At 41.0% G+C, this 14,535-nt stretch overlaps 1 protein-coding gene across 9 annotated transcripts in view; it reads right to left on the bottom strand.

Moving 5' to 3' along the window:
- TCF4 (transcription factor 4) overlaps nucleotides 1-14,535 on the bottom strand; it is a 356,515-nt gene that overhangs the window by 217,064 nt on the left and 124,916 nt on the right. For all 9 annotated transcript variants that reach the window (XM_060121923.1, XM_060121917.1, XM_060121916.1 and 6 more), the window contains one exon: nucleotides 13,311-13,407. In XM_060121923.1, coding sequence (XP_059977906.1) covers nucleotides 13,311-13,407 — 97 coding nt within the window. The remainder of the gene's footprint in view (nucleotides 1-13,310; nucleotides 13,408-14,535) is intronic.

Here is a 14,535-nt window from a genome sequence, read left to right as displayed (position 1 = left end):
TGCCCAAGAAAGAAACCAGGTTGTAAGTGTAAAGTATTAGTGGATGCCTGGTATACCATGAGCACCAAAACATCTCAGCCATTACTACAAGGAAACTGATGGTTAGTATCCTAGACATGTGATCCAACAGCACCCTGTGCACACATTGATCAGTTCCCTAATGTCCTGACTTAAAATTATTTGTTACCCATCTGACTCCTTCCATAGACTGTGGGCCACGCTGAAAGCAAGAAGAGTGGCATGTCACTGTCTGGTACCTAACAGGGGCCTGCATGGCACAGATTTTCCACAAGTACTTTCTGGATGAATGAATGAATGAACCAAAGACTAATTTGAGTGCTGAAGTTTGGTTGGCTTCTAGGACAACTAAAATTTATATGGATGGTTAAAAAAATACATATACTGAGGACCATATGATGGCAGACATGCTGATGACACGTTCATTTTATTTATCAAGAAGCCAATCAAACTTGTAAAGCAGTAAGATATTCTGTTTTGCTTTCACAAATATGTGATTTGCCATTTCCCTCCCTGCCATAAGGGAGTACTTGCTCTCTGTCTGAAAATCAAGAGAGCTAGGATATGAGGTGTCAAAACCACTCGCGATACAACGAAGCCAAAAACAGCACATGAGGCTTCCCTGGTAGTGCAGTGGTTGAGAGTCCGCCTGCCGATGCAGGGGACGCGGGTTCGTGCCCCGGTCCGGGAGGATCCCACATGCCGCGGAGCGGCCGGGCCCGTGAGCCACGGCCGCTGAGCCTGCGCGTCCGGAGCCTGTGCTCCGCAACAGGAGAGGCCACAACAGTGAGAGGCCCACGTACCGCAAGAAAAAAAAAAAAAACCAAAACAGCACATGAGATCTACATTTTATCTTTTCTACTCCGTCCAACTTAGCCTCTAGAAAAGGCTCTCCTTCTGAATATTGCTATGAAGTTATAAAAGGAACGATCCTCATTGTCTGACAGGGGGGATGATGTGGAGGTGGGAGGGGGGAGCTTCTCGGGCTCTCCAAATATCAGAACGCGCCCAAACATTTTTTCTAAACCGCGTTTTGTCATCTGCTGTCAAACGCATACAAAATAGTATTGTATAGGAACGCTATTTAAACGTGACCACTGAAACGCGTTGCCTAATCACAGTGACCTTGGAAAACCGCCGTGATATAAAAACCAGCCCTCCCTTGGTCATTAAGATTTTTGCCTGCAGTGGGAACACTTTCTTTGTCTCTAGGGAGGGATACTCGCTCGTAGTAAAAGGCAAGGTGATCTGCTCTGATAAAACTTTAACAGGTGCTTCAATTTATATATTATATTACAGCCTTACAAGCTTACACTAATTATTAATTATCCGCCTAAGTGTACACTGCTTTACACATCCTGCCCCTTAACTAGAGTACTCAGAAAAGCCATTGTACTTTGCCGGACTAACGGACCATGTCTTGGACAGCTCAATGGCCTAGCAAATGCAAAGATTTCCCCATATGTACACTTTACAGTGTTCATGCAGATCCACTGCCTATGCAAACCAACTGCGTTTCCGCAACCATACCCCACCTTGAGGAACGTGGGTAACTGAGAGAGGGCTGGAAATGGACGATCTTAGCAAATTAGAGCCCATTTACGAAGCAGCTTCCTTAGTGTTTGCAAAGAGCATCACTCTGTGGTTAGGACTGTAGGGATAGTGAGTTCTCTCATTCTACTCTGCAAACATTTTCCAGGAGTCACAGAGAGGCTTCTTTTTATGCTAGAGCAGGTGTGAACTCAATTCCACCCTAAGACTAGTATCAGCTCAGCTGAGAGAATAGCCATAAATTTTTATTTCAGAACTAAATGAAACTCATGAGGGTATGGGGCAAAATCTCATTAACTATTAAAAAGCCTTTAAAAGACTCTGAGCAGGCCTGCTTTCTATGGTTTTATTTTCAATTTGGTGTTCAAGCTGTATACAGGACTTTGCAATGAATGGAAAATGCAATCACAAAAAGTGTATATATTTTGAACCGTTTTATCTCTGAGGTAACAAAACATTTCAGAGAGTTCTTCCCCCCCGCCACCGAGACCACATCTCCATGAGTTAGGTCAGTAAAAGAAATAAGGAAACCAAGGGTAAAGGAAAAGTGGGAGATGACCAAAAGATTATGCAGCAAACTATTATTTCATAGGTCAGTTTTGCCCCTAACTAGTTACTAGGATGCCGGACAGAGGTTGCCCACAGCTGCTTAAGCGGTCTGCCAAGATATTGAAAATATTTATGCTCACTGCATCTCAGTTTCCAAATAACATTTGCGAGACCATCAATAAATAAGGAAAAGGGAAACTCTGCAATGAGAAAAATAAAAACACACACACAATACAAAGTATGAATTTAATCCTGTCAAGCCAAGCTTTAAGGATTCCCCAAATCTGAATATTAGGCTCATTTCTGAATACTCTGAAAGTTCTGAAGAAGACAAGGTCACCAATAAATTCTTCTCCACGATTTGTTATTGCCCAATTAAGTACCATCAGTTACACATAAAGAGTTTATGCTTGCATCCCCAGCATTCAGATTTGGCTACTGAACTGTTCAGAGTACGGCATGGTCTGAATAGCCAAGGTGAGGAAAAGGCAGGAGCAATTAGTAACCCAGTAATTTCAGAGATTCAGGCAGCCACGCCGATGCTGGTAATTCAAGGCTAGAAAATCGCACTTCGAGGTCGGAACGCTCTGAAATTAGCTTTTGATGTGTCTCTTTCTCTCTCATCCTTCTCTCCTTTTGTCTCCCCCTTCTCCACCAAATGTTATCAGATATTACACACATTCCATTTTCATTCAGCTTTTAATATGGCCCACGAGGGGGTGGCATTTAATTAATCACTTCCACATTCTGCCAAAACTCACTACATGAGTCTCAAGTCTGCATATTACTTTTGCCAAGCTGGTCAGACCCAATGAACAGAGAAAGAAACCTAGAGAAAATAAAAGTAGGTGTAATGGTCATTCACAGCCACTGCGTTTAAGGGCCAGGTAGTGATATTCTTCCTGTTTCTCCGTTTAAATGCAGAGCAACTACTCAGACGAGAAATTCCATCAGGGCACTAAAGATTGCCCCAAATCACGTAACGGGAGAGTGGAGAGCTGGGAGTCAAACCAGTGCCAGCTCGACACAAGCCTCGCTCGGCCCACCATCCTCCACTGCCCCCATACTAGGGCTTCCGAGGGATCTTCAAGCTGTAGGAAAGCTTTCTAGGTTTTATGTTAAACATCAACAATGTAACCAGCTATATTCTGTACCAATTTAAAGCAAAACACCCGTATCGTTTTTTCTATTAAGAAACATGTGTCAAGGAACTGAGGAAGGATTAATAAACAGTCATCAAGAAGATGAGAAATATTTGGGATGTGTCTATTAAGTGATTGGGAATACATTTAATTCGGTCCCAATCTATGCTCCAAATAGTCTGCCACTGTTGGTCCCTGGGTCTGATATTCTGCAAGAGGAAATAAAGTGAGATCCACTGAATACCTCTTTCTACTCAAAAATCGTACACGGTTCCTGAGGAAAGACTCAGAACCCCTCACGAGTGAAGGGAATGAGAGGATGACGTACACAGGTAACATTCTCTGCCAAGCTTCTCTGGAGAAGAACAAACTGAACTGGAAGACTACCTCCAAAACGTTCCCCAGAACCTAGAAGGGACGTGTGATAGGATCCCCTTGATAAAAAGCATCCTACCCAGAGGTTACTCCATACGCAGATGACCTACAGTGCAGGTGAAGAAATCTCAACTCGTCAGCGGGCTTCCCAGCCCACCACTCACAATCCACACCGAGGCGCTTTCCGCCATGGGTAACAATGAACCTCGAGAACATTTAAGTTGGAGAGAAAAATGGCTGGAGGCAAATGTTTCATCAAGGGGCACATCTGAATTCCACGAAGTTGGCCCCCAAGAGGTACTTGTTTTCTAGGATTACTGTTTTTTGTGGAAAGGCTGAAAAAGAAACCTTTTTATTCCAGTCTTGCTGTTTCCAGAAGTGATCACTCCACACTACCTCCACCTGTTCTTGCCTTCTATTCCAATCTCAATAGAAGGTAAAGGTGTTTTCAAACTGTCATCACCCAAGACCCGAAGTCTCCAGCATTTTCGATTAATCACAGACAGAAGTGACAGAGTGCCAATGGGTAGCTGGGCAATGGCCTAAGATAACAGCCAGAGAGCAGAGTGGTTACTGCCAAGTGTACCACGTCACTGCATGGCTGCCCGGTGATGCTGGGGTAAGTGTGACAGGTATCGCTACACTCACCTTAGAAATGCCAAAGTTGGGGCGCATGAGAAGTTTAGCCAAAGTCCCATCACCATGAAGTTGAACAGCAGGGACCCTCCGCCTAGGCCTCTATTCCGCAAGCCCCCTCAAGCCTGCAGTGCTTCAAGCTGAGCTCCTTGGCTGCTTTGGTCCTTAACGAAGGTTATCATGTGAACAAAGACGACAGGCTTACGGCATTTTCTTTTTTTTTTAAATGAAGGTCAATAGCGCGCTTAAGGTAGGCACACAACTTTCACGGATGTGGGGTTAACAGACTCTGAACATTACTGCTGCTTCCCCTGGGGCTGAGGGGCAGTGAGAGGTTTGCCAAGTGTTTGACCCTCCACCCAAGGGTCCAGTCAAGAAGGCCGTTACTGGTGAAGGCTATGCCAGGCGTATTTTAAGTGGCCAGCTTAGGCAAAATTCAAGGTAATGCCTTTCCAGTGAAAAGCTTAACAGGAAAACTTTGTACTAAAGGAAAACGGCACTGTTTATTCCACACCCTGCTTTCCTTTAAAGATCGACAGTCCCTCCCCAGTCCATGTTCTCGTGGGCCTGATGCATGCCACGACTGGGATCAGCAGAGGTGGGAAACTTCTGGCCAGAAGTTGGATCCAGCTCCCACCACAATTTCATGCAGTCCTGGCGCGCTGACCAAGATTAAATGTCTGTTGGCTGCACCTCATCCTCCGCATTGAAGATCAACCAATACAACTATATACATATTAAAGTAAAATAGAAGGTTCTTCTGCCCCCGGCAGCAGGCATTCTTGTGTGAGTGCTTCACGGCGACATGGCAGGTGGTTGGAGGGAAGTTCCCGGGAGCCTGTTTGGCAGTGGCCCAGGGGAACGATCTCTGTCACTTACAGAGTGACATGTCCCGGGACCTTGCCGCTCCAGGATGCCAGGCCGGCTCGGAGCGGCTGCCGCAGTGGACCGTGGCAGTGGGCCCCAGCCTTAGGCTCTGCCAGAGACGACTGAAGGGACTGGAGACAAGGCTGGAGGCTGGAGCCATGGGCGGTTGCACGACCAGGCAGCTCTGGACAGCCTGGCAGGAATTCAAGCCGGAGACCTAGAAGAGAAGGTTCTGGATCATGAGGACATGAAGCCCTTGACTCTGGCTGGTTGTTGCCTTGATCACGGGATGAGGACAAGGAAAGCACAGCCTTGGCAATGAAATGAGGACAGCCCACCCGTGCGACTCTCCCGCGGTCCTTTCTCTATCATCTTCCGTTCAGTACTCTTTTTCTGTTCCATGCCTCTTTGTCGTTCTCTCTAATCTGCCGACCAGAATCCAGAGTCGAGACCCATTTTTATATTTTGCTTCTCACATGAAAGCTGGAGCCTTGTTCTTTATTTTCAAAGCTGCTAAATTGAAAATTACAGATTCTTCCCTTAAAAGAAACTAAATAAACCCTGTAAATTGGCTCAGCCCGATGTGCATTCTCAACTCCCTTCTCTCATATCTCTTTCCATTGCACAGGCTGGAGAAGGAGTTGTGTACATTCTCACCCCCTCCAAATTCTGCAGCTGGAGAATGGCCGTGGATGTAGGGGGGCGGGGACCATACGGCCAGACTCACCTTTTCCCTGCTTCTTGCTGCATCAAACCCAAACTTGACTCCGGAAGCTGTGACAGTCACCTTTAGACAATGAGGGAAGGGACGAAGGAATCACAGAGACGCAAGCCTGGACTTCAATGAACTGCAAACCAAATCTAGCCACGGCCTACCACCAGACTTCTAGTATGAGAAAAATGATGCGTAAGCCACCGTTAGTCACATTTTTCATTCTTTCCAAGCAAAAGCATGCCTACCTGACACAAACTGCTTTTTCCTTTGACTTGACTCTAAAACGATTTATTTTCTCTTAGGGTCAATAACTTTCCATGTGAGAAAGCTTCCTCTGGTATGTAGAAGACCTACACTTTCCTGCTAGGTATAGTTTTCAAGTAACGTTTTTCTGGTATCAGTTCTTCTAAATTTTAAAGAAGCCTGGTTTAGTCCACCTAGTTTGACTCTAAGTGTTTGATTATCACGGTATTGCTACGCTATACCATCGAGCAAGCAGCCTAATGGAAAGAAAACAAGACTGATGAAAGAGGAACAGAAATGTTTATTGACTGGACGAGAGGAAACAAGTTACCTTATCTGAATACTGGAGACACACAACTGTTTTCACCGGCCTTGCAAAAAATATTGATTTTACTTATTTCCTTTTATAAATAAAATAATCTGTGGTGTGTTTATTGAAAACTGAAATCTATCACACTGTAATATGGTCTGTTTCCTGACATTCCGTAGAGTCAAGGTTACAGAACTACAGAATGATCTTCTAGATGACTGTCCCTGGTTTAGGGTTTTCTTCTTGACACAGTAAAAGGTAGGCCTGACTTTAATTTATGGGCTTTTCACTTAGGGTTTAGACCCAAATATCTGATTTCCCCAATTTATTCATGAATGAAACAATGCACTAGCCATTTACTGAGGCCCTGCAACTCTATGCCAAGTCCTGGCCCATGCATAGCACTTTTCTCCCGGTGACATACAGTAACTTAGTGAGTTACTATTTTATCCCCGATCAATCCAATCCCTTACCTATAGTTTGCAATGAGTTGAGGTAGAAAAGCAACATCCATTTGAATCAGGCTTTAAAGAATTACATTTGGAAAACACATCACTAGCAAAGTTACGTGAAGGTATCACAAAATAGGGATGAATGGATTAGAAAGAACGTTAAAACATCTCTAAAGATAAAATACCGTATAAGCAGAAAATGGCATACCTGAAAGATCAATGGACCATTAGTTGAGAAAATTACCTCAGAAATCATCTAGAGACTTGTTCCCCCCTCAATTTGAAGATATAAAAAAGATCTGACCTAAAGACCCACAGACATTTGTAACAAAAGAGAGTAGAAAAGTCAGTTCTCTGGCTCCCAGCCTTCACTCAAAATCAGCATTAATTAGATCATTGGGGATGATACTTAAAAGAGTCTTATTTGTTAATACCTCAGGAAGGCATTTTAAGCTAACATTAAAATAACAAAATTCCCAAACAAAGCTAACAAGAAATAAAACCACTATTAGACATGTCTTCTCTCAGAAACCGCTTGTTACCACATTATCAGTCCGATAGCTAACAGATGATATCAAGATAACCTCAAGCTAAAAACTGTCATTAAAAAAAGGCATTGAAAATGCACAGACATCCCTCACCAGTGAGCTAGTAAGCAGCCTGCTATCACTACTGAACTTCAGAACAATTAAAAAGTGAACTAAAATTTCTAGAGCTGACATCCACATTCACAATTCCATTTTCATGAAATTACTAAAATACTGTTTGACCTCTGACACTTCAAAGTCAAATAACAGCCTTTTTTGTCCAGGTTTTGTTATTTTCAAATATTTACATTCCAGCATGGAAAAAAATAAGATACAGAACCAGGAGGTCAAGTTAAATCTTATCCATGTTTGAAAAAATTATGTTTCTTTGTGGTCATTCTTTTCCTTTGTGTGTTAAGGTTTTCAAAACCGTTTTCCAAGTAAGAGCCTCTTCATTGGGTATTTCCAGTTATACAGTGAAAAGAAAAACTCCCTTAACATTAACATCTACTCACATTCGCCGTTTTACAAGACTGTGCCACTGGCCTCTGCCACTGGGATTTGAAAGCGCTCACAACACTTCACCTTTATGCTGGGCTAAACTCAGGGTAGCCATAAACACTTTGAAGTAATACAAACCTAAATACTCCTGCTCGGCAAACGGAGCAGGTGGAAGCGAACTGTAATGAGCTAGCAGCTGTCACAATATGACCACAGTAACCAAATCAAAATATCAACCGCTAACCCAGATGAGATTCAAAGGTCATCCTATAAGCCAGCAGCTTTCTGCAGTTCTGCCTGAACCACGATCTAATCCTGCAGTAAAATGTTCCACTGAGCTAGTTTAGAAATCAGTTAGTCTATGGTAGGAAATTATTTAGTGCACTGTTGGAGTACCACGAGTGGGACAGGAACCAAATACCACAATAAGGAAACCGAACCATTCACAAGGGGACATGTAAAAACACAGCCGCTCATGTTGAACTAAGCTGCACCCAACCGTACCAAAGTATCACTTTTCACATCCTTCAGTTACCAATGCACGTCTATAATCTTACTGGCATCTTGCTCACTCAAACAATCTGGTTTTCAATTAAGGCTCTGGAACAATAGAAGGAATATGCATGCTTAGATCCTTCCTTGGATCAAAAAGTTGTAGCTAGAAAATATACTGTGTCCCATCGTAAAAAAATATTTGGACAATTAACCTGCAAAAGCTTCATGCTTGGCAAACAAAACAAACAAGCAGGAATGCTTTTTTTAAAAAAAAATCCGTACTCTTTGCATATAGTTCTTGCCAGGATTTTCAACTATTCCATAGCATATAATCCTCTCAAAAGCGCAAGGCTCGGACCCATGGCCCCTCCGTCCTATTAGCATATTCTGAAAGCTACCCACTGACCACCTGTAAAGGTTTAATCAAACTGTTTAATAACTGCAGTGAACAAGTTTCCAACAGATCAAGTGTACATTATTATCATTAATAATCATACGGAGACACAAGGAAGAAGTGATTAGTTCTCTCCAGATACAAAACAGGGCAGGGAATTTCAAACAAGTAAAAATGCAAACTGGCTTGCTTGTCTCTACCCAAGGAAAACAATGAGTGAGGACTCAGGAAGTGTCAAGTAAAAGAGTCTGCTAGGGCTTCCCCGGTGGCACAGTGGCTGAGTCACCCTGCCGACGCAGGGGACACGGGTTCGTGCCCCGGTCCGGGAAGATCCCACATGCCGTGGAGCGGCTGGGCCCGTGAGCCATGGCCGCTGAGCCTGCGCGTCTGGAGCCTGTGCTCTGCAACGGGAGAGGCCACAACAGTGAGAGGCCCGCGTACCGCAAAAAAAAAAAAAAAAGAGTCTGCTATACAAATATTGAATCATGATGCTGTACACCTAAAACTAATATCATGTGATATGTCAATTATACCTCAATAAAAAAATTTTTAATTTAAAAAGGGAATTATATGAATTGGTCAAGGCAGGCAGTCAGCTAGATGACTCAGTGCTGAAATCTCAACTCCTCAAGACTTCCCCACACTAAAAGAAAAACAAAAAGCCATACACACTTATTCTTTAAAACAACAAATTTCAGGGCTTGCTTTTTTTGTTTACTTTAGTTATGTTTTTCTTTAAAGGATTTACACAATATCAACTTCCAAAACTCTGTATGGCGACTGTAACTACAGACAGCAATGGAAGGAGCAGTGCACCCTTATAAACCAAATGTCATTAATTCTTCTAGCACAATAGGTGTGCATGTGTGTGTGCGCGTGCACACGTACGTGTGCATGCATGCAAGTGCACTTGTGTTTGCGTGTTTATTTTTAGTTTAGGGATTCAAACTAATACCAAACAAGGTATTATATTCAGATATGCAAGCTTATTTCTAAAGGAATAAATTAATGGAGACACCCTATTACTTATAAATTATATACCATTTTGCATTAGTTTGAGATACACAAATAAATTAAGTTTTTGTATTTTGGTGCCAGAGGTAAGTATTAGCTTACAAAAACTGTAACATTTATGCAAAACCATTCATGTGAAGTCAGAGTTCAGAATTGTAATAAAGGGTTTTGTTACTATAACAGAAATTATAAGCAAATGTTAGCAGTGCCTGCCTCATTCCTCCAAAATAGTGCACTGCCATAAAGAACAAAATATATAGTAATAATTCAATCCTAAAAGAAGAGAGTGGCTCATTACTTCTTTCTTTCCTCACAATAAAATAAAACCTAAGTGAACAGTTTACCAAAAAAATAGGTCATCTGCAGTTAATAACTCTTTCCCGTAAAATTAGTGTCACTTATTTCTGTAGCAGACGCCTAATTCAGTCACAGACTTGATTGATTTGACAACAGAGAATCTAGTCTAATAAAGTGGCTGATTTATTTCTGATGCTATAGCTTTTACCCTAATGTGACATCACAGCAGAATGAAATCTTTGACATGTAAAGAAATCCTATGCACTTTTCATGAAAACTAAGGATTCTGAAAGTAGATATTGTTGTCAAAAACTTACAGTAAAGACCAATATCTTCTTTTGGTAGAACGAAAACTTCCACAAAGATTACAACACAGAATATGGATTTGGACACAAAGAGCAGTTTAGGATATACCATATATTCGGTGAGTTCAAATTATTGGCTATACTAATAGGTCTTATTTTATCTTTGTCTTCATTTGTAAATTGGTTGTCTTTAATTTCTTGAAAACGATCTCTCTTCTCTTTGTAAAGGTACAGCATAGCACCAAGCATGGTTCATTTCAAAAGTGGTTTCATTTTAAATCAACAGCAGCTTGGGCAAAATCAATGAGCATCTTTGTTCCCTGAATCCAGCCCTGAGATACTCAAGCCAATCATGAAGGCATTTGGGATGTGAGAAATTATAAAGTGTGTGTGGGGGGGTGGATTTGTAATGCAGCATCCTAGTTAATTCTCTAAAAATATTTTTTTTAATCCTTTTCCAAAGTAAAGATGCAAGGTATTTCATAGTGGTTTAAATGTCTTTTCCTCCCTTTTTTTTGCACACTGCGCCATGCCCTCTGGCTCTGAGCGTGACTTCCCTGACCCCAGTCTGACACTGCACCGTTAATGTCAGATAAACCATTTAGCCCGGGCACAATTCTTTTCTGTGCAAAAATCTGCTTGAGGTGGAAAATGTAGCAGTTTGTAAACAATAAAGAGCCATGTTTCAGACCAGACAGCTTATCTAACAGAGAAGTCCTTTCATTGGGAACAGTGGGTGGGAGCCTCCCGGACATAGTAGCATTTCCTACCACAATGCAGGAGACTGTCTTGGCCTCCATATTTAAGGGTTTAATGGGAAGGAGGGCAGACAGGATAAAAGAACACAGCTAACATGGACTTTCAGCTTAAACAACAACTAAGTGAAAAGAGTCAGCTCTCTCCATTCCAGCTCTAGACTCTCAGCCCACTTATATTTTAATACTGTTTGGATTGAAAAACGAATTTGGTTCGTAAAACAGTTACCCAGGAGGATACACAAACAAGAACAATTATTTGGTATCTCTGTATTGTTTGGTGTCTTCTGTAATATTAACTTATCATGTTGTTCTTTAGGAAAACTGTTTTTCATGGACATAACATAAACTTCTCAATATGAGTAGTAATTTATCCTATTTTACGTTAGCTCATTGGAGGATAGGTTTAGAATCTTCCAAGGAAAATCTTTAATATACTCTTTATGTGCTACTTCTCAAGATGATTATTTTCAGCTTAATCTTTTATTTTATGAAGCTGGATGAGGAGAAATAGAGATGGGATGATATGAGATTCTAAAATTATTACTACTGTCATGGAAAAAAATCTAAAGTTTTTCTTTAAAATCTAAGTTGACAAATATATCTAGTCACCTGCATCTGTCTATCCTGGAAACAGGAAACACTGCATTTCTTATCAACAATGGATTTAAAAACCTGGGATTTTTACTTTAGCTACAAAGTTAAAACATAAATATGAAAGTTAAAGTAAAAAAAAAGAGAACAAACATAAGAACAACCTATGGTCAAACACAACTTTGAGAACGTGGTCCTCAAAGTTGGGATGACACTTTACGGCCCATTAAAAATAAATTCCTAGTATTTCTCTGCTTTGACTATAGTGTGTTAAATATCTGAAGTCCCTTTAGATGGATTTGATGTTGACTTTTGAAAAACTGACTGAGATTCAAGAACAATATACACCTTAAATAACAAGTATAGTGTCCAAGGCTTAAAAACTGGGACACTTCTCAGAAGCATCTGCAATTATGGTTTCAGAATGATATATATATGGCTGTGTGTTTTCCTTGGAGTATAGTCCAACAGCCTGGGACATGAAATTTAACCTCATTTATTGATGGATTCACAACAGGATCTGGCCACATTGAGAGATTTACTAATATTGTTAAAACTCACATTTATTAGAACAGAGATCTTTTTTTTTCCAATCAAAACTAAAGTAACAGCTATTGGGACCTTTTAAGCCATTATAAATTGTCTTTCCATTGCTCAGGTTACTGCTGTGAAAAAAAAAATCCCTACAGGGTAGTCAAAGCAGAAACGTATGCTAAAGATGCCAGTAGGAAAGGCATGCTAGAAATTCGAAGACTGTCTCAAACTACGTGTAGCTCACTTCATGAAGTAGGATGGGGACCTCCTAGACCATCAGCACTAAAGTTCACGCCTTGATAAATACATAACCAGACTTTACAATTCAACTTGAACATGCTACTTTGATTTAAGCACACTAAACCTATTATTAAAGGGATTTCCATGACCCCTTTAATAAAAATTCAAGCTAACACTGACTTTATCTCATTGACAATGGATAGGCCCAATGATATTATTTTAAATATTCACTGTTTTCAGTTCATCAACCTTAAACTTAGAAAACAACTGTTGCGGGCTTCCCTGGTGGCGCAGTGGTTGAGAGTCCGCCTGCCGATGCAGGGGACATGGGTTCGTGCCCCGGTCCGGGAAGATCCCACATGCCGCGGAGCAGCTGGGCCCGTGAGCCATGGCCGCTGAGCCTGCGCGTCTGGAGCCTGTGCTCCGTAACGGGAGAGGCCACAACAGTGAGAGGCCCGTGTACCGCAAAAAAAAAAAAAAAGAAAGAAAGAAAGAAAGAAAACAACTCGTGCAACATTGAAATTGGGAGAAGTGCTTTACGTCTAAGAAACAAATTTTCCACATGGATTCAGTATCACTGAAATTAGGTAATTCCACATGGTTGTAAAACTTAGTCCTGTATATGCTATTACCAAGCATAGACTGTCAATATTTTTCTGCAATTTAAAATTACTATAGCAAACTGGCTGAAAATCCAAGTTCCTAAAAAACAGAATCTCTGTCTGGGCTTTATTCTCCCTTCCAAGGTAAAACATAAACATTCAAAAAATGCATGCTAATTCAAAATTAGTCTTACTTTGTATTCTGGAATTGACAAAAGGTGGAGAGAGATTGTCATGTGACCCAAGGTCCCTGCTGGTCATGTGGTCATAGGGAGTCCCATCTCCATAGTTCTGCAAATAAAATAACAGCATAAGTTTAAATTCGCCATGAATAAATCAGCACATAAGTATGCCCGACTATTGACACCTCTCTAACCCAAAGAAATTGGAGTCCACCATTCCCACCCTGGCACCTCATTAGAAGGAAGCTTCTTCACAGGTACAATGGGAAATAGAGGGCTCTAGAGTCTGCACAGTCCACATCCTCCTCACAACAGCCGTGAAATCGGGGGAATAATAATAATGGAACCAACTGCATGAAGTTATTGACATGATCAAATGTAAAACACCTGATACATATAAACTATATTGTAAATACTACGTTATTATTTTGAAAAGCCCACATTATTTCAAAAAAAAAAAAAGCAAAATGTGCTACGGAAAAGTTACCCATAACCTGTAATGAACTGCCTTTGGAAGGCGAAGGTAGAACCTTTTAAACAGCAGCACTGGGTTTTATGATATTGAAATGTCAATGTTTTCTTGTAGTTGTTACTGTGGTTGTAAGAGAATTGGATCATTCCATGAGTAATTAACACATAAGAATGTTAAAATTATTACAACAGGACTATAAATGAACATCAGAAACTTAAGCATAAATTCTGAATTTAGACAAAGAAAAAAATAGTTTTAAAGCAGACACTAATCTGTGGAAATTTGTCATTATCATGATCATCTCATGGTTCTAAGGGGAATTCTAAATTAAAATAATGTTTTTAAACTACCCAGCTACTTGCTTTTAATGGAGGAATTGGATAACATACAGGAAGGAGTTAAAATCATCTATCTTATATGGTTCAAATTTCAGTCTACTAAGATACATCAAATGACCAGAAAGGGAAAAAAGCCACGCTGCTCAGCTGGTTGCCCTGCCCATAAAGACTAAGTCAAATTTACTCAGAGGTATCAGTTGGCATGTTAGCCAAAGGGCAGAATCTGCCCACATGAAAGGGACGGATGCTGTAGGACAAATGAAAACGTGCATCACCTCACTAGAGAATCAATGGAAGCCTTAAGGTTCCAAACTACCCCATTGTCAATCGCCTTTCCTCATTTATAAAAATTAACTTGAATGATACTGTCATGTGATGCTGCCACTATGTCAGTGTATAAAAAGATGTCATGTTTTTTAATACCTAG

This window comes from Lagenorhynchus albirostris, chromosome 14, assembly GCF_949774975.1.
Source record: "Lagenorhynchus albirostris chromosome 14, mLagAlb1.1, whole genome shotgun sequence".
Lineage (NCBI taxonomy): Eukaryota > Metazoa > Chordata > Mammalia > Artiodactyla > Delphinidae > Lagenorhynchus > Lagenorhynchus albirostris.
Note: the sequence above shows the minus strand (reverse complement) of the source record. Positions and strands in the feature narration are given on the sequence as shown.